The sequence below is a fragment of the Anabrus simplex genome, chromosome 1 (genome assembly GCF_040414725.1).
Source record: "Anabrus simplex isolate iqAnaSimp1 chromosome 1, ASM4041472v1, whole genome shotgun sequence".
Lineage (NCBI taxonomy): Eukaryota > Metazoa > Arthropoda > Insecta > Orthoptera > Tettigoniidae > Anabrus > Anabrus simplex.
Window position 1 is genome coordinate 982,223,639 of NC_090265.1, and position 19,583 is coordinate 982,243,221.

At 39.7% G+C, this 19,583-nt stretch overlaps 1 protein-coding gene across 1 annotated transcript in view; it reads right to left on the minus strand.

Moving 5' to 3' along the window:
• Positions 1–19,583, minus strand: part of LOC137496952 (uncharacterized) — a 1,159,990-nt gene that overhangs the window by 286,354 nt on the left and 854,053 nt on the right. The window contains exon 4 of the mRNA XM_068225136.1: positions 16,161–16,300. Coding sequence (XP_068081237.1) covers positions 16,161–16,257 — 97 coding nt within the window. The 5' untranslated portion in view covers positions 16,258–16,300. The remainder of the gene's footprint in view (positions 1–16,160; positions 16,301–19,583) is intronic.

The following is a 19,583-nucleotide window of genomic DNA, read 5'->3' on the forward strand; positions in this document are numbered from 1 at the left end:
TGGTGTAGGTGTAGCTTGCTTTACTTTCATTGTGAGACCTCGAGATTTTAATTATATCCAGGAATGAGATACATGAATCTGATCAAAAAATTCCAAGCAATACGATGAAGATGTCACACTAATCCACAGCACTCCGGTACCTGCAGGTCGTTTGTGTCACGTTGCTGTGAGCTTGCATGGTTTCGAACCACACTGTCCCCAGCTCTGAAGATGGTTTACCGTGGGTTCCCATTTTCATACCAGACAAATGATGGATCACTTCCTTCCCAATTCTAGCATCCCATCGTCACGATAAGACCTGCCTGAGTCCATGTGACGTAAAACAAATATCAGATATAACAGGAGAGGAATTAGCAAATTTTTCGATAGTTAGCTTCGAAAATACAGTCTTCTTCTTTCTTCTTTTTCTACCGCTATTCCCCACACCTGTGCGCATATGGGGATTTGGCCCTGTTTTACGGCCGGATGCCCTTCGTGACGCCACCCCTACATGGAGGGATGTAATCACTACTGCAATTTTTCTGTGGTGGTTGGTAGTGTAGTGTGTTGTCTGAATATGAAGAGGAAAGTGTTGGGACAAACACAAACGAACAGTCCCCGAGCCAGAATAATTAATCAGAGGCGATTGAAATTCCCGACTCGGCCGGAAATCGAACCCGGGACCCTCTGAACCGAAGGCCTCAACCATAACCATTCAGCCAAAGAGTCGGACAGATTAAAAAATACAGTATATTATGGATTTGATGCTATCAACTACAATCCCAACTCCAAACGTACATACAGTCACTGAGAACATCCAGAGCTCTACACTTGTTATAGCAGTAGGGACAGACCTCTAGCTCAGATCCTTTCCAACAGAACAATGGTAGAGCATCCGACGAGAAATCGGAAGGTTATGGGTTCAGATCCCACTGATGTCTGATTGCCCATTCTTGTTCTTTACTTAATATATTTTCGCATTGTTCTGAAAATGGGTCTAATAAGTTGAAAGTTTGTTTCAGGAAAATTCTACTCCCTATAGACCACCAAAATATTGGAATCGTAAATGTTTAAAGACCCCATTCACAAAAGATACTAAAATACTAAACAAATAAATCGCACTTCATATTTAATAGTAGAAACTAACATTACACAGCCTGTTTTGGATTTCCTGTCTTTTCTCCGTCATTTGAAGAGTAAGTGAAATTATACACATAACAAAAGTTATTTTGAATGAAGGGGCGTTTCACATATAGTCTACAGATTTTACATATAATCAATAGTGAAGAGAAAATTAAAGAAAAACCTTTTTCTGCCGTTCCTACATAGGCCTACCCCCAGTCTATTGAGTGATTTTAAATTATATGCATATCGAAACATACCCCAGCTGAGTAGACTCTAAAATAATATGAAGTTTGGTCAAGATTTGTTCAGCTGTTTATCCGTGATAGTTATACAATTATACAAACAGACACCAACACCACAATCAATCAATCAATCAATCAATCAATCAATCAATCAATCAATCAATCAATCAATCAATCAATCAATCAATCAATCAATCAATCAATCAATCAATCAATCAATCAATCAATCAATCAATCAATCAATCAATCAATCAATCAATCAATCAATCAATCAATCAATCAATCAATCAATCAATCAATCAATCAATCAATCAATCAATCAATCAATCAATCAATCAATCAATCAATCAATCAATCAATCAATCAATCAATCAATCAATCAATCAATCAATCAATCAATCAATCAATCAATCAATCAATCAATCAATCAATCAATCAATCAATCAATCAATCAATCAATCAATCAATCAATCAATCAATCAATCAATCAATCAATCAATCAATCAATCAATCAATCAATCAATCAATCAATCAATCAATCAATCAATCAATCAATCAATCAATCAATCAATCAATCAATCAATCAATCAATCAATCAATCAATCAATCAATCAATCAATCAATCAATCAATCAATCAATCAATCAATCAATCAATCAATCAATCAATCAATCAGACACGAAAGCTAAACACTACTGATACGATCTTGAGTTGACTGAAAACGGTTAAATATATCATTACTAGCAAATGTACCCGTGCTTCGCTACGGTATTCTACACTGTATACGGATATCGAAGTAAATTACTGTACACGCAGTGATTAAGATTTTTTAAAATTGCATGTCTCTTAGCGTTATCCAAGAAACAGCATAGGAGGTCCTCATACGTTGTTTTCAATATAAAGCGCGAGTAGCGGAGTTGTGATGATAACGGCAGGCTCACTTGCTTACTATCATTCACAATCGAGTTGGGAAGATTTCACTATAATTGAAGACCTCCTTGTCTATTGTGCGGTCACAATCAGTTTGGAGAGTATTCGTTACAATAGCAGGCCCCCTTTCCTACTTCCAGATACAACCGTGTAGGGGAGTTTTGAAGAAAATTGCAAGACTCCCTTGCCTTCTGCCAGTCATATCGAAAAGGGAAATTTTCATTACAATGGTAGGCCCTTCTTACTAATGACAGTTACACAGGAGTTGGAGAAGGACCCCATTCCCACAGCCAGTCAAAGTCCAAGTGTGGAGTATTGATTACAATAACAGACGTCCTCCTGCTGACAGTCACTATCGATTTGTAAATTATTAATTATAATGGTAGACACACCCTTTCTAGATGGCTACAAATCGACTTCAATGAATATATATGTATAGATCGGCATAAGGAATATATGCATGTTTACAATATTTACAATATTTACAATATTGCGAACCTTTACTTACAGATTAACTGCTGCTAAACGGTACGTTATGTCGACAAACGGATTGCACCATAAGACGCCTCATTTAGCGGTCTAAATGGTTGATACTATTATATTTTCTCGTATCTCTTCTATTTATGGGTTAGATTGAGTTAGAAATGTTGAATAGGGCGAAATTTGGGAAAGCTTTTCACACACTGCACTATTTTTCAGATAATTATGTGACAGCCAGAAATACAGAATTTGGCTCACACATGGCTAATTTGGTCTTTCCTTTAAGTGTGTAAAACTATGAATTATACGTGTAAAACTGTAAAATTTACGTACGATCCAGAAATACGGCCAAATCTATCGCATAAAGGATGGAGATACGACAAAAAGTCATTGACCAAAGTTGTAGATCACTCCAAATTGAACCGAGATTGTGCCATCCGTTTTATGATGACTTACCGTTTAGCCACGAAATACCTCGAAACGAAGGTCTGCACCGTCATTAAAATTGTCTCCATATTACGATATATTTTTTCGGGAGTAAAAAATGGAAAATATAAACATCTTGGAATTTTTCCGTCGGTTACAGGCTAAAACCTATAATTTTTCCGAATTTCAATTTTCTGGCACGTCTGGCAGATTGTGTCGCCGTTTGTCTTGATTTGGAAGAGGGGGATAAAACTTAGGACTTTCCGGAAATTAAAGCTAAAAAATATGCAGATCGTCATGTACAGACACACGGTCGTTACGATTTTATTTATATAGCTAAGTATCATAATACAAATATTTCAACCACTGTTCCACTTCTTTGCAAGCACCCCTTAAGTAAATTTTCCGAAAACAAACGAATACGTGTTTCTTTATTTTTAAAGGAGATTTCAAATACCAATTCTCACGCCTGTAACCTTCAGTTTATGAGATATCAGCATCCTAATAAGAAGAATTCAACCTATTTTTAGTCCTTTTTCCCCCTTAAGTGGTTTTAGCGAAAACAAAAAAAAACGTATTCCTTTATTTATAAAGGAGTTTCCGAATACTAGATTTCACGACTGTAACATCTTCAGTGTTTGAGACATAAGTAAACTCATAAAAATAATTTAACTCATTTTTAACGCGCCCTCACCCCCCTCCCCGGCGAATTTTATGTGCCGCCCAAAATATACGTCTCCCCTTATTTATAAAGGAGATTCCAAATACCCATTATCACGTCTGTAACGTCTTTAGTTTTTGAGATATAAGTAATCTCATAAAAGGAATTCTACCAACTTTTCAGTCCTTCTTGCAACCCCTTAAGTGAATATCTCGAAAACAAAAAATACGTGTTTATTTACTTTTAATACAGATTCCAAATACCAATTTCCACGTCTGTAACATCTTCAGTTTTGGGGATATCAATATCCTAATTCAACCCCCTTTTCGGTCTTTTTTACACCCCTCCGGTAAGTGTTCTTTCCGGAAACAAAAAAAAATTGTGTTTCCTTATTTTTAAAAGAGATGAATAATTCCAATTTTCACCTTCGTAACATGTTAAGTTTTTGGGATATACTGTAGGTATGCTCATTTTAAAAATTCACCTCCTTTTTCACTTCATCTTAAGTGGATTTTCCGAAAACAAATTATGCGTGTTTCGTTACTTTACAGGATATCACAAATACGAATTTTCACGTCGCTAAAATGTTACATTTTTAGATATACTTTTGATATGCTCATTTTAAAAATTCACCCACTTTTTCACTGCGGTTCACCCCCGTTAAGTGGATTTTCCGAAGAAAAAAAAGTGTTTCTTTATGTTTAAAGTAGATTCTAAATACCAGTTTTCATGTCTATAATATCTTCATTTTTGAGATATAATTATCCCAATAAAAGGTATTCATCCCCTTTTTCACCATTTTAACCCCATTAACGGACTTTTCAAAAAGTGTTTCTTTATTTTTAAAGTAGATCCCAAATACCAATTTTTACGTCTGTAAACTGTTAATTTTTTGAGATATAGATGAACTCATTTAAATAATTCTCCCCCTTTTTCACCCCTTAGCGACGGAATATCCACAAATCCTCCTTTTGTGAGCACCTACAGTGTAATATAAATGTATCCCAAATTTTATTTCATTATGTTGAGTAGTTTTGGCTGGGCGTTGATTAAAGTCAGTCGGAGTTAACGTTTTATACATAGAGGTATGGCGAAATAACTGAATTTACAGACAGCGGAAGCCCTACAAATTCAATTGTAAGATAACATACAAGGTAATCCATCGTATTTTTCATTCTTTGTTTCATAATTTCCTGACATGAGTTCTAAAGCATTTATTTCTTGTTTTGCTGTAATACACGAGACGTTACGTATACAGCGGGGGAACTCAACGAATGTAAGTTTTCAGGAAAGAACCTTTGAAATTATTCGATGAATTCAACAAAAAGCACAACGTGGTATGTAATTTTTCAGACAAAAATACTCTATTTGTTCAGAACACGTGCAAGTGAATCATTTTCTATTTTCTTTATTATATTTTACATATTTTCAAGGAATGGACATATCTAATGAACAAATTAGAGAGCTTTTTCCAAAGAAATTTTCTTCTATTACAAAAGAAAAATTGTGTCACTTATTCGTAGTCAAGAACCCATCGTCACTGCTATCATTCGCTTGCTCTAGTTCCTGTGTTACCTGAGTTTTGACGTCGATGACGTCGGCGACAAAAAGGGAAAACTCTCTCCATATTACAAGGACTCACGCATGTCCAGGCTTACTGAATGTATGGTGACTGGACAGTAGTAATTACAATTTTTGAACGTTAATTTTCAGGACAGAATTTTTAAGGATTGTGATTTTCAGCCTCCCCTTTAAAACTTACGTAAACAAGGAGATGAGTTGTTGAGATCGCCATTCGAACTCTTGGCAAATCAGTCAACATTTTTGCTAGTTTCTTAAGTCATTAAATAGAATTAAATTCAATAGAGTTGACTCATATTACTCTTCATTACATCTCATAATTCATAAAGAATGAATGTTCGCTTCAAGCTCAATTTGCCCTTTGTCATCGCAGCACATCATGTATAGATTGCGGGCTTATTCTTCAATTCAGGGATTACACACTTAAATCTGCGGGTTGTATTTAGGAGAATAACATTGCTGTTCTTTCGAGTAACAATGGTTGATTGTGATACCACCACGGATTTTTAAGCAATGAGTAATGAAGGGGTGTGTTTTGTCGGTTCTCGTAACTGGAGGGATTTCTCCTTGTTTTATTTTGTTGACTTAACCAATGTGAGTCCTTTAGTGAAAACTTATCTAGACAAAAGAATGGATAATAAGTAATACCCGTATTAACGTTTGACATTGATGACCATTTAAATGTGACGGACTCACGGCAGTATATTTTCTGGCACGTCTCTTAAAACCGATAGCAGTAAGACACAATACAGTGAGCCACACTTCGTAATCTGTTTGTCTTGTTTTCATATTCTTCAGATACAGCATTTTATGCGATGTCTTATATCAGTCTGTCGTGGCTGCTTGGCATCATATTGTGCCATTTCACTGTTAGGCTATAAGAAGTTCCGTCCGTAAGAAAGACAAAGATGGAGTCCAGGTCTCCGAGAATAATTAACGTCAAAATGTCTGACGATACCGCAAGCGAAAGCAAAAGTATTCACCTCAGGTGCTAGAGAAAGGAATTTAGATCCAGAAGGCAGTGGAAAAGAACGAATGTGAAGATTTTTACTAACAATTATTGAGAAAAAAATGAGAAAACAAGAATGAATTGCTACTTCTAAATCAGAGTCGAAGACGGAAAGCAACTACGTCAGAGTTTTAAAGAGGGTATCGACAAGAGATCAGTTCAGCGGGAACGGCGCAATATATGCCGAACCCGATGTGTACTTTATACCTATTTAAACAGATCGCAGCTCATGCTGTGAGGATCGCTAAAGCATTTCTTTCTAACTTATCTTCCTGTTGTGTGATCTTGGACAGTCGAACGGCGAGAAAGAAATATAAGATGGAGACGGTGTTTTGTGATGTGGCTTTCGTCTCTTACAGAAAAAAAAGTTATAAAACGTTTTAAAACGTTATCCTGTACGACTCTCAGAGCTTGGAGTCGGAACTATGACTACTTCTTCTCGAGGTAATATTTATTCCTACCATTCTCGGTTAGCCATGGTTATATTAGCTTGTATATGAGGAGGTCTCTCATTTTTTGTGTTATTTCTTTATATCTTGTTGCAGCCTTACTTTCCGTTACCTCCCTTCCTTTACATGTCTGCTGATGTGTGCTAATTCGGGCTAAGAGCGAAAGGTGGCGTCTTCCCGACTGTTCACGTGCATGGTGGGTTTGCTTGGTGTGTTTGGTTGGATACCTTCAATTTTTCTTTATCTTCGATGCCTTGGCTCGAATTCGTGCTCTACATTTTGTTTTGTCGCTGATACTGTGTGATTCATGTTCGTCTTTCTACACGATATGAATACGTGTTATGCAGCGAGTATGTTGTTTACGTTGTGTGTTTGCACTGGATGTGCCATTTTCCTTTTGCGGCAATCGAGGTTTCTGACCTGTGCTTTCAGTTCGAACTCATGAGCCGTTGACCGAAGCTTTTTATGCAGCACGATTCTTGTCGTTGTATGTCGTGTCACTGTACGCTTGTACTTTATACTTCGTATGGTCTCTATGTGTGTGCGTGAGTGTGGTGTGATTACCGGGCCTATGCTAATTTTCAGTACCTAATTATTGTTTATTATCATTATTCTCATTTTGTCTGACTTTGATTTCTGGCCTTCCCGGCCGATTTATATGTTTGTTTTGGATTTTAACCTAATGTTGTGCCTTTCTGCCGCGTGCTTATTTATTTCTTGTGGCTATGGCAACCATACTTTTTTATGTTCCATGATTGTCCTTTTCAGCCGATCTTGATTTCGCTGGCATCTTTGATTTTATTGGGGATTTAATCTCCGTGGAGTTTATCAAATAAAGAAGGGAGTAGTAGAGATTCTGATGATGTAAAAAGAGTGTTACCTTCTACCTCGGGATTATTATTTTTCCTATTTCGAGAAAGAAATACTTTGGAATCTAATCTTAAGCAATGTGCTCGCTGTGTGGAGAGAAAAATATTATATCGCACATCAGATTCCTCTATCGTGCTTTCCAGAGATATACAAAGGAATTATGAGACAGAGCAACACTCCCTTTGGATGGACCGTTGTTGAACGTCATGTATATGAGTAACGGACCTCCCATATCCCTATTTATTTGTTCTTTTATGCCAGTCTTTAACTGATTTCTTCCCCAGTTATGTTAATAAATTTGTTTCTTTTAAATTAACCCCACATGTGCGTTACTTTGTTATTTTTGGGACGTGCCTCTTTCACTATGTTTGTAAGTCTAAGAGGTCCGGATTAAGCTCCTGGTGATTTTCTTAGCCAGTATTGACCGATCCAGTGAAAATAGGTAGTAATAAGCAAGTTGTTGAACAGTTTGGCTAGAAATACTGGTATACAAGTTGTATAGGACAGCAAATGGATCAATTTGAGATAAGGAACCGTAGTCCGGGAACGTTCGAGTTAAACGTTATTAATAATGAATCATTTAGATAATTCTTTATTCCTCCCCGCCTAAATGCAACAGTGTACACAGTGGTACTCAGAGATCTACTACCCACGTTCTGGAACACATCCCACTTGTCTTTCGTGAACGGATGTGGTTCCAACATGGAGTTCCACCTCACTTTGGAGTGAGTGTTCGTGAACACTTGGAGCAGACATTTCCTGGAAATTGGATAAGAAGAGGAGGTCATGATTTGTGGCCCACTCGTTCACCTGATTTCACCCCACTTGATTTCTTCTTGTGGAGTCATGTGAAAAGCCTTGTGTATGAGACACTTGTCGAGACTTAAGAGGATCTCTTGGCAAGAATTCTCGCTGCCTGCGACGCTGTTCAAAGGACACCGGAGATATTCGAACGGGTACGACAGAACTTTGTCCGGCGATGCGATGCCTGCATTGACGCAGGGGGACGCCATTTCGAACATTTGTTGTAAATGGAGCAGCTTGTGAAACTTGTGCAGTAAACGGACTTAAATGAGTAGAATTTTATTTAATTTTTTACTCGATCGTTTCCGGAATATGCTTCCTTATCTCAAACTGATACATTTACCGTCCTCCATCATCCCTGAAATTTGTAACTTCACCACGGATACACACTGTATATTGGAACCTGTAGTCCCTTCCAGTACATCACATAAACGTATATTTTTGCTTAATTAATTAATGAAGTAATTTACTGAGTGAACAAACATTACTAACATGCAACACAAAGAAAGGAAAACGAAAATAAGTGAGTTACAAGTTAATGTCTTAATTATGTATACATTATAGAACATTTGAGCCGGCCCCGTGGTGTAGGGGTAGCGTGCCTGCCTCTTACCCGGAGGCCCCGGTTTCGATTTCCGGCCAGGTCAGGGATTTTTACCTGGACCTGAGAGCTGGTTCGAGGTCCACTCAGCCTACATGATTAGAATTGAGGAGCTATCTGACGGTGAGATGACGGCCCGGTCTAGAAAGCCAAGAATAACGGCCGAGAGGATTCGTCGTGCTGACCACACGACACCTCGTAATCTGCAGGCCTTCGTGCTGAGCAGCGGTCGCTTGGTAGGCCAAGACCCTTCAAGGGCTGTAGTGCCATGGGGTTTGGGGTTTGGTTTTATAGAACATTTGAAGTAACATTCAAGAAATCCAGAAATTTTTGTATTAGGGAGGCAGGGGACATTTCTTTACAATATGTTTGATGGTTTGTCTAGAAAATTCGCATTTGCATGTTTGGCTCAGGTTTTCTGGCTGCTTGTATAACATGTCAGCATCTCAACCATGATTTCTTCTCATTCAGTTCAGGGTCGACTACGTTCTGCAAGGCAAATTCAAAATGTAATGTTTAACACTATCTCTGAGAAAACGAATCAGCTGCGCTGGAGAGTCATTAATCCATTCTTGCTTTCAGGCCAAAATTGTTACGAAAGTTAGCGTCTGCCGGGTATTTAGCCGTTCTGATTGGATACTGTCTACAACGGAGCCTGTTTACTTCTGTGCCTGCAATATACACGTAGATAAGCAGACTGGTGTTGACAGTTATCTACTCCCTAACCAGAGCATGTTTCCTACGCAGGTGAGATGGGAGACTTGTGACTTGAGGCTGGTAGCCAGAAAGGGTGGATTTCACTGTGCCTGTTATGATTAGCATAATCTGATTTCGTCGGACGTCGATCAGTATTGTGTGGAAACCATTTAGTCAAACAAGGACACATTACTCTGCCGTAGAGAAGACATCATACAACAACAACAATAATAATAATAATAATAATAATAATAATAATACCGAGCAAGTTGGCCGTTCGGTTAAAGGCGTGCAGCTGTGAGCCTGCATTTCGAAGATAGTGGGTTCGAACCCCACTGTCGGCAGCCCTAAGGGTGTTTTTCCATAGTTTCCCATATTCACATGAGGCAAATGCTGGAGCTGTACCTCAATTAAGGCCACGGTCACTTCCTTCCCACTCCTAGCCCTTTCCTATCCCATCGTCGCCATTAGACCTATCTGTGTCGGTGCGACGTAAAGCTAATAATAATAATAATAATAATACTAATAATAATAATAATAATAGTATTGTTTAACTTCAGGTGTCGAAATGTAAAACGCCTGAGTAGACGCTACCTTGGCGACTAGTGAGTCAGTTTCTCGTTACGTTCTCACTAACATGAGTTGATGACGATTATTGTTGCTTTAACGAGCTTAACATCTAGATAATCATTCCCTCTGATTAACACGTTGCGCTCCTAACAGCTAAACAAATTCTGTAGATGGATAACAATTTTGAGATAATTACTCAATAAGCACCTACAGTAACATGTTCGTCAGGGTTAAATAAAATTATGAGTGTGTATGCCGTTATTGCAGTCACTATTTTCCCGTATGCTCAAATACTTGCCAAAGAAATAACATTATAATCATCACTCGTATTATTCTATTGTGAAATACATAGTGAAAAGTGATTTTCCCCTGTTGAAGAGGATGCCTGAGCAGATATTTCATCCGCCAGAATTCGGAAACGGAATGTTAAATTATTACCACTACAGAAGGATTTGTTCTCATACACTATTCTAGAATAAACAACTTATGTTAATGAGAGAAGGGACCGGATAAGTTGGCTACGCGGTACAGGTCGTGTGGTTGTCACCTTGCATTCGGTTTTTCAATGCTCATACCAGGCAAATGCTATCTACCTTGTCCTTGCACTTTATTATCACATAGTCACTAAAAATCTCTGAGAGGTAGCGCGATGTTGAATTTATGGAAAATATTAGTATTATCATGACCTCTATTTAATGCTGCGATAAGCCTCCATTACTCCACGGATACGTGTACCGAATTTGCTCAACTTAATTGTATGCGTGCGTGTTGTTCGTGTTATTGCGATAAACTGGACAATACACACCCATTCTTGGAACTACTACTGAACAAAGAAGAAAACATGGTCACGTAAAATGTAGTTCGTGAATCCAACAGTAATGGAATAAATTACATGTTTTCCATTATTTTATACATACATACATACATACATACATACATACATACATACATACATACATACATACATACATACATACATACATTATCATTATAGACTCTTATGCCTTTCAGCGTTCAGTCTGCAAGCCTCTGAGAATTTACTAAACGTCGCCACAATCCTCGATTTCCAACTAGTGTTGTAGCCTCATTTAGTTCTATACCTCTTATCTTTAAATCGTTAGAAACCGAGTCTAACCATCGTCGTCTTGGTTTCCCTCTACTTCTCTTACCCTCCATAGCAGAGTCCATTATTCTCCTAGGTAACCTATCCTCCTCCATTCGCCTCACATGACCACACCACCGAAGCCGGTTTATGCGTACAGCTTCATCCATCGAGTTCATTCCTAAATTAGCCTTTATCTCCTCATTCCGAGTACCCTCCTGCCATTGTTCCCACCTGTTTGTACCAGCAATCATTCTTGCTACTTTCATGTCTGTTACTTCTAACTTATACATAAGATATCCTGAGTCCACCCAGCTTTCGCTCCCGTAAAACAAAGTTGGTCTGAAAACAGACCGATGTAAAGATAGTTTCGTCTGGGAGCTGACTTCCTTCTTACAGAATACTGCTGATCGCAACTGCGAGCTCACTGCATTAGCTTTACTACACCTTGATTCTATCTCACTTACTATATTACTATCCTGGGAGAACACACAACCTAAATACTTGAAATTATCGATCTGTTCTAGCTTTGTATCACCAATCCGACATTCAATTCGGTTGAATTTCTTACCTACTGACATCAATTTAGTCTTCGAGAGGCTAATTTTCATACCATACTCATTGCACCTATTTTCAAGTTCCAAGATATTACACTGCAGGCTTTCGGCACAGTCTGCCATTAAGACCAAGTCGTCAGCATAGGCCAAACTGCTTACTACATTTTCACCTAACTGAATCCCTCTCTGCCATTTTATACCTTTCAGCAGATGATCCATGTAAACTACGAACAGCAAAGGTGAAAGATTACAGCCTTGTCTAACCCCTGTAAGTACCCTGAACCAAGAACTCATTCTACCATCAATTCTCACTGAAGCCCAATTGTCAACATAAATGTCTTTGATTGATTTTAATAATCTACCTTTAATTCCATAGTCCCCCAGTATGGCGAACATCTTTTCCCTCGATACCCTGCCATATGCTTTCTCTAGATCTACGAAACATAAACACAACTGCCTATTCTTCTCGTAGCAGTTTTCAATTACCTGGTGCATACTGAAAATCTGGTCCTGACAGCCTCTCTGTGGTCTGAAACCACACTTGTTTTCATCCAACTTCCTCTCAACGACTGATCGCACCCCAATTCCAATATGCCAGCGAATACTTTGCCTGGTATACTAATCAATGAGATACCTCGATAGTTGTTGCAATCCTTCCTGTTCCCTTGTTTAGAGATAGGTGCAATTACTGCTTTTGTCCAATCTGAAGGTACCTTACCAAGACTCCATGCTAATTTTACTACTCTATGAAGCCATTTCATCCCTACCTTCCCACTATACTTCACCATTTCAGGTCTAATTTCATCTATTCCTGCTGCCTTATGACAATGAAGTTTATTTACAATCTTTTCCACTTCCTCAAGCATAATTTAATCAACACCATTTTCCTCCTCCCCATGAGCTTGGCTGTTTGCAACACCACCAGGATGATTTCCTTTTACATTGAGAAGATGTTCAAAATATTCCCTCCACCTCTCCAGTGATTCCCTGGGATCTATTATGAGTTCACCTGAATTACTGAAAACACTCTTCATTTCCTTTTTCCCCCGCTTCCTAAGATTCTTTACTACTGTCCAGAAAGGTTTCCCTGCTGCTTGACCTAGCCTTTCCAGGTTATTACCAAAATCTTCCCATGACTTCTTTTTGAATTCAACAACTATTTGTTTCGCTCTGTTTCTTTCAGTAATTCTGAGTAGGCTTAGACTTCCACCATATTAGACGGTAGAAGGTACATTTTAATTGTCCTACCGGGGGAGTTGGCCGTGCGCGCAGCTGTGAGCTCGCATCCGGGAGATAGTGGGTTTGAACCCCACTGTCGGCAGCCCTGAAAATGGTTTTCCGTGGTTTCCCATTTTCACACCAGGCGAATGCTGGGGCTGTACCTTAATTAAGGCTACGGCCGCTTTCTTCCCATTTCTAGGCCTTTCCTGTCCCATTGTCGCCATAAGACCTGTCTGTGTCGGTGCGACGTAAAACAAATAACAAATTAATTGTTCTATTTCGAACAAAAACTACGACAATTATTATTGTTCAGCACATTACATCGTTAATTCTGACAAAGACTTATCAAACTTTACTTGTTCTTTCCATTCTTCCTACTTATCTTCATACTGTTACGAATAAAGCGGCATCTGTTTTATTACTCTAATTTATTTCAGAATGGCCCAATAAACGCCCACACAATTCTACTCAACCATGAATGGCCACACTTGCTAATTGCTGTCTATTTACAAGTCTCTGCTCTTCTCACACAGCGGGCGGTCCGGCTCATTACTATCGGAGAGAGCTTTAAACCTGGTTGACAAGCCTTTTACTTGCATTCACTAGACCAGCCACGCCACATAGCAACTGCGCACGGAGAGGCTTGAACACAGGGCTACGGGCCACAGAACACACGATGACTGTTCTTTAGTTCGACTCCAGTAATTTACACAGTCACATACAGTGAACAACTAAACATAAACAGTACTAAGCAGCAGGGATTGCTTCTCAGAAAACGACTATTAACAGTATTCCAATTACACTCGTGATAGTTGCTCTAGTTGCTGACTCCTGGCGATCCTCAGTTCACAGAAGTACACATACACAGCACTCCAAGGCAGTACACAGTTTTCTGTCCCGTACGCCGTCTTCAGTCCAGCTACTCGACGCTTCGACGTAATAACAACTCCTCGTTCAGACCTTGGTGGGACACTAGCGACAGTCAACACCTCTATCGCCCTCAGTCCAACCACCAGACCCTAACACAAGGAGTCTCGCAGGGACTTTAAAACTTACTCCACCACAGAGTCCTACACTGACTCCACCTCTGAGTGGTACATTAGCTAACACTGACTCTACTATGGAGTCCAATACTGTCGGACTATCCGCGTCTAGCATACATTTTTATAGCTCGCGTGATGTGTACCAGAATATTCGCGATGTGGCTACAGACGGAACATTCTCGTTGCATCTCCCAGAAACTCACAGGTAAACCACCCGACAAGAACAATACACGGAAAGAGCGGCCCCGTCCTAGAGGCCGGCTGGGAGATCTCTGAACCTCTGACTCTGTACCAAAAGGGGCTAGCACAGAGCTGGCAGGTAACAATACCTATGTTTTCTTCAACGCTTGTTACAAGAAGAACAAGAAGGGAAAGTTAAATCGTGAGATCCCGTAGCGAGTAGAGATCCAGAAGCTACACCAAGGATGGTCCTTTCGTGGCTTTCTTCAAACTCACTTCAGATACAGTGCAAAGATAAAACCTTAAATCAACATCTAAAGCATCCCCCTCCATTCTATGTGTGAATATAATTTTTTAACTCTGACATAACAACAGACGTCTGACAGGTTAAAAATACAAATTCATGTGGCTGATGATCAAGATATTTCCTCTTCCAAAACTAGAAGAAAATAATGTTAATGATGGAAAACAAGTAGTAGTAGTAGCAGTAGTAGTTCTTTATTCGGTAGCTGTTCTGAATATCATTAGTGTCCAATGAACAACAAAATACTGAAGTTTTTTAAGCTATAGTCCAGTCGACTGACAATTGATTTTCCTTGCCCTTTTCCCAATTTGTTGTGGCTGGCTCCTCAGTGTGAATTTGGCCCAGATGTTGAGAGATGTACTCATTATTGCGTGGTTGGTAATATGGTGCAGTGTGTGCAGATGAAGAGAAGTGTATTATGACGATCACGAACGCCTAGTTGCCGAGCCAGAGGACAAAACCATACGCAGTTAAATTCCCCGAACCAGCCAGAATCGAACTCAGGCCTGCTGAACGGAAATACAGTACTCTGACCATTTAACCAAGGAAGGAAATTTATAATTTCATTAGCGAACTCCATGACATACGGTGAGTAAGTTTTCATTGTGCATGTGAACGCACCGATAATTCAAACTGAGTATTCCATATTGTGTAATGAGTTACAAGAATTTTTTTGCGAAAGCATTATTATTTGTGCTGTGATGTTTCAGTAGTTCCAGTCCTCCTCTCCCTTTTCCTTATGAGTTTTCTCCAAAACTAATCTTTGATTGATCTCCCTTTTTACTTCTGGGATATCGATACACAGCTTTAATGTTAATTTTCTTCATCGACTTGGCCTCTTTTGTCAAAATATACGTACACTTAGTGTAGAACGATGCAAACATTGAAAATATTCCTGAACATTTTGGTATGTTCGTTTGTTAATTATAAACTAATCACTTATGTTACTATCAAGACAATGAGCACTCACCAACGCTTCATTAATGTACGCATGTGTCATGAAGTAGGTAAGGGTTATACTGCCCGAAGGCAGGTCCGGACCTCCGCAGAGGTGTTCCTGAGCCGGAGTTTACGTGTGGTAGGGTGGCCAGTTCCTTTCCGCTCCTCCATTCCCTTACCCCCCACCAACAGCGCGTGGCAACCCATCCAACTCGTGACCACGCTCAATGTTGCTTAACTTCAGAGATCTCACGGGATCCGGTGTTTCAACACGGCTACGGCCGTTGGCCATGTGTCATGAGGAGAGTGGTTTATTGTTAGCGCTGACTACATCGAAACAAGAAGGAAAACACGATCTTTATCTCAAAGTGAGGTTAGTTCTATGTACTTACTGGGCTTGAGGACAGGCACAGCTAAGGGAGGCCCCAGTAGTCCCTGGGCCTCCTCCGTCGTCTCCTCCAGAGCCATGCCTTCCTCATCCTCTCGCATGTCAGGGCGTCACCTGCTCTGTGCTGCGGGCTGCATCGTGTGCCTGAAACACACAGAAACGCAATATTGGTTCCTCTTTGTTGAGAAATATAATATGGAAATAAATGCACTGGAAATAAAGCGGTACTAGTCCAGGCAGATAGGAACAATGCCAATAGGGCAACGTCTGTCAGAGACTGTAGTTATGATGTCAGAGTCATTAAAACGGAAAGAACATGACAGAGCGAGCAGTGAAGTCGTATTACTGCAAACACGCTCGGGCACAGTGGTATATAGTTCAGTTTATATGCTGTGCAGAAGAACCTAAATAAATAAATAAATCGTTATCTGTTTCCAAGTTTCAAAGTAGAAGTGTAACAGTATTGCTTAAAGCACACTTCGCAGTGTCATTTACACATGAGTTAACCGTGTATTGCTTTCCGTGCAATCATAAGTACACTAAGTTTAATTACAAAGCAAAATATCTGATCGCACTGATATTACAACGGTTGTACAGTTTTGTTTTCATACACGTATTCTGTCATTTTCATTAGGATGGAGTTAAATTTACAACCAGTTGTGAATAATTTACACTGACAGCAAACTGTCTCGTAGGCATGGAGTGCATTCTGTAAGTCGCCGTTTCATCACTGTTCAGTTGAAACTTACCAGTCCTTAGTCTCCATACCACGCTCAGCATGCAGAGGTTACCGAGTGGGGAGTGTGGCTTCTGTGGCTGGCGTCTCAGAGCACAGACCATGCTGGCGACTCTCGTTAGAAGAAGTTCTACCTATGATCCTTCTTCACAGCAGGAATCATGGAAGGGGGAGGGATGGAAGAGAAGGCTAATGCACTGGGCTGTGGAGGATAAGCGAAATAGAAGGAGACCTCGAGGACGATGGCTAGCCTCAGCATTGAATGATTTCAAGAAACGAAACTAAGAAACCGAAAAAAACTATATTGGTAACAGTTATGTTGTGACTGAGAGTTAGTGAACATGCAGATGATAACAGGCACCACGAAATTAACATTTGTAACATGGTTGTAATCTATGTGTTGGCCACCACCACAGCTCAGAAGACAATAAGCGGTTTCGCGTGAATGGAGAAAGTGCAATTCCATCGCTTCAAGCACCCGCTAATGTATTCCATAATGTGTAATCCACCCAACTCGCGTCTGAAATCCAGGAAGCCATTTCCAACTGATGGCATTATTAAATAACCAGAGCATTTCCAGATCCCACTATGACAAACTAGATGACCCCACTCAACCTCTTCCAGGAACTCAATTGTCAAGAGTGATAATGTGCTGACTGACCCGCACATAAACAGGCCTTGGGAGATTTAACGAGTCCCTCCACAAGTCACGTATATTCGATTCCCCAAAGTGTGATTATGGTGCTCAAGAGAAAACAATCAACCACATCATCCAAGAACGCCCAAATCGACGACTTGAGGGTGACTGGTACAACCTAGTGAGAGCTTCCGCTCTAGGTTTGTCTTGATATTTAGAATCCAAACCTTGGTCTTAATAGTGAGCCCATAATTCTACCATGCTGAAATTTCAACTACAAGATTTTTATTGCAAGCTCATCCTATGCTTCGTGGCGTGACAACTCACAGCAGGATGCGGCCCACCAATCATCGAATGAGGTCGGAATATTTCGGAAGACCTCGAGTAATTAATAATGAATTTTTCGAAAATTACCCTCATTGTGAGATATTTCGGCACTGTCATTAACAAAGAAATAAGTAATTAAGAATTTTGGGAAATATTTGATGAAGCTAAAGTCCACAGGGTGGAAATTTATTTAATTAGGCTCGGGGAGAAGGTGGCATCCATACTGGCAGAGTAGCGTACACGTGTCAAGGATGTTCAGTCAAAATGCGCGGGAACCCACGTGTACGAAATTAATTAATTACGCCCGTTAAAGAAACAGGAAAAGTCAGCAAACAACACCATCATGACTGGAAAAATAGGTAGAATGTGTGGGGTGAGTCTCGAAGAAATCGGTCCAGTGGTCATCAATTGGAATGATTGCACAACAGTACATAACGCCAAGCAGAGCGTTCCTAGAGAAGACATAAATACCCCCTCCTCAACAAAGAGCGTCAGTCATCATTCAATTGTTCGAGAGCGTGAATCTACGTCAGGTGACATTAAGAAGAGGACTAAAAGTGCGTAATAGACTTGTAGAATCTCTAAAGGCATTTGACTTGAGGGACGAATATATTACCATGTGGTAAATGGTGAACGGAGGCAAATTAGATATTGCAACATCGTATTCACGATATCCATCCCGGACAGGGAAGAATGCCATAAGTTAAATAATTGTAGGTTTCCTGAACTTCTACGTACGGAGACAGCAGATTCATAGATAGCTCTTGTGAATTATTGCGGACGATGTTATTTTGGTAATCGGTAAGGGAGGACTGTTGTATTCTGGCGGAGATAAGCTTATGTCATGCATCCGGGAGATAGTAGGTTCGAATCCCACTATCGGCAGCCCTGAAAATGGTTTTCCGTGGTTTCCCATTTTCACACCAGACAAATGCTGGGGCTGTACCTTAATTAAGGCCACGGCCGCTTTCTTCCAACTCCTAGGCCTTTCCTATCCCATCGTCGCCATAAGACCTATCTGTGTCGGTGCGACGTAAAGCCCATAGCAAAAAAAAAAAAAAAGCTTATGTCTCACAGTCAGTCAAACCTGTGGGGGAAGGTACTTGCTTCCTCGCCTGTCCGCACGTCCCACTGGCTCGACAATGAAGGGAGAGGGGAAATGAAGGAGGAACCACACGACTTTTTCAAGGCAACAGACGTAATGTGTATGTAAACTCATTGAGGCTCAAATTCTGCAGTTTCTTTGTAATTCTTGTATGCGAAGTCTGGGTGAAATCTTAGCGGTCTCGACTATGGCTTCATTATCAAATGGCATCGCGCTCAACCACTGTTATAAAGAATGGCTCTTATATTCGTCAATACAGGTCCTGTTTACTACTACTACTACTATAGTAGTAGTAGTAATTATTATTATTATTATTATTATTATTATTATTATTATTATTATTATTATTATCCTCAAAAACCAAAGTAAGAATAACCTGGCATTAAATAATTATAATTATCAGAGACGCGAGGGAGTTTGGAAAACCATTCCTATGAAGTTACTGTCAAGGCTGATCAAACAATTAAATGCCATATATTGGGGTGGAATTACATCGTGCACACCTAATCGCAATTAAATTACAGATAATTAATCGTTTTCCTGGCTAGTATAGCCAGAATGCTTAACCATAGAAACATCTTAATTAGTTCCCGAAAAAATGGAGTCTGGACTGACCTCTGAG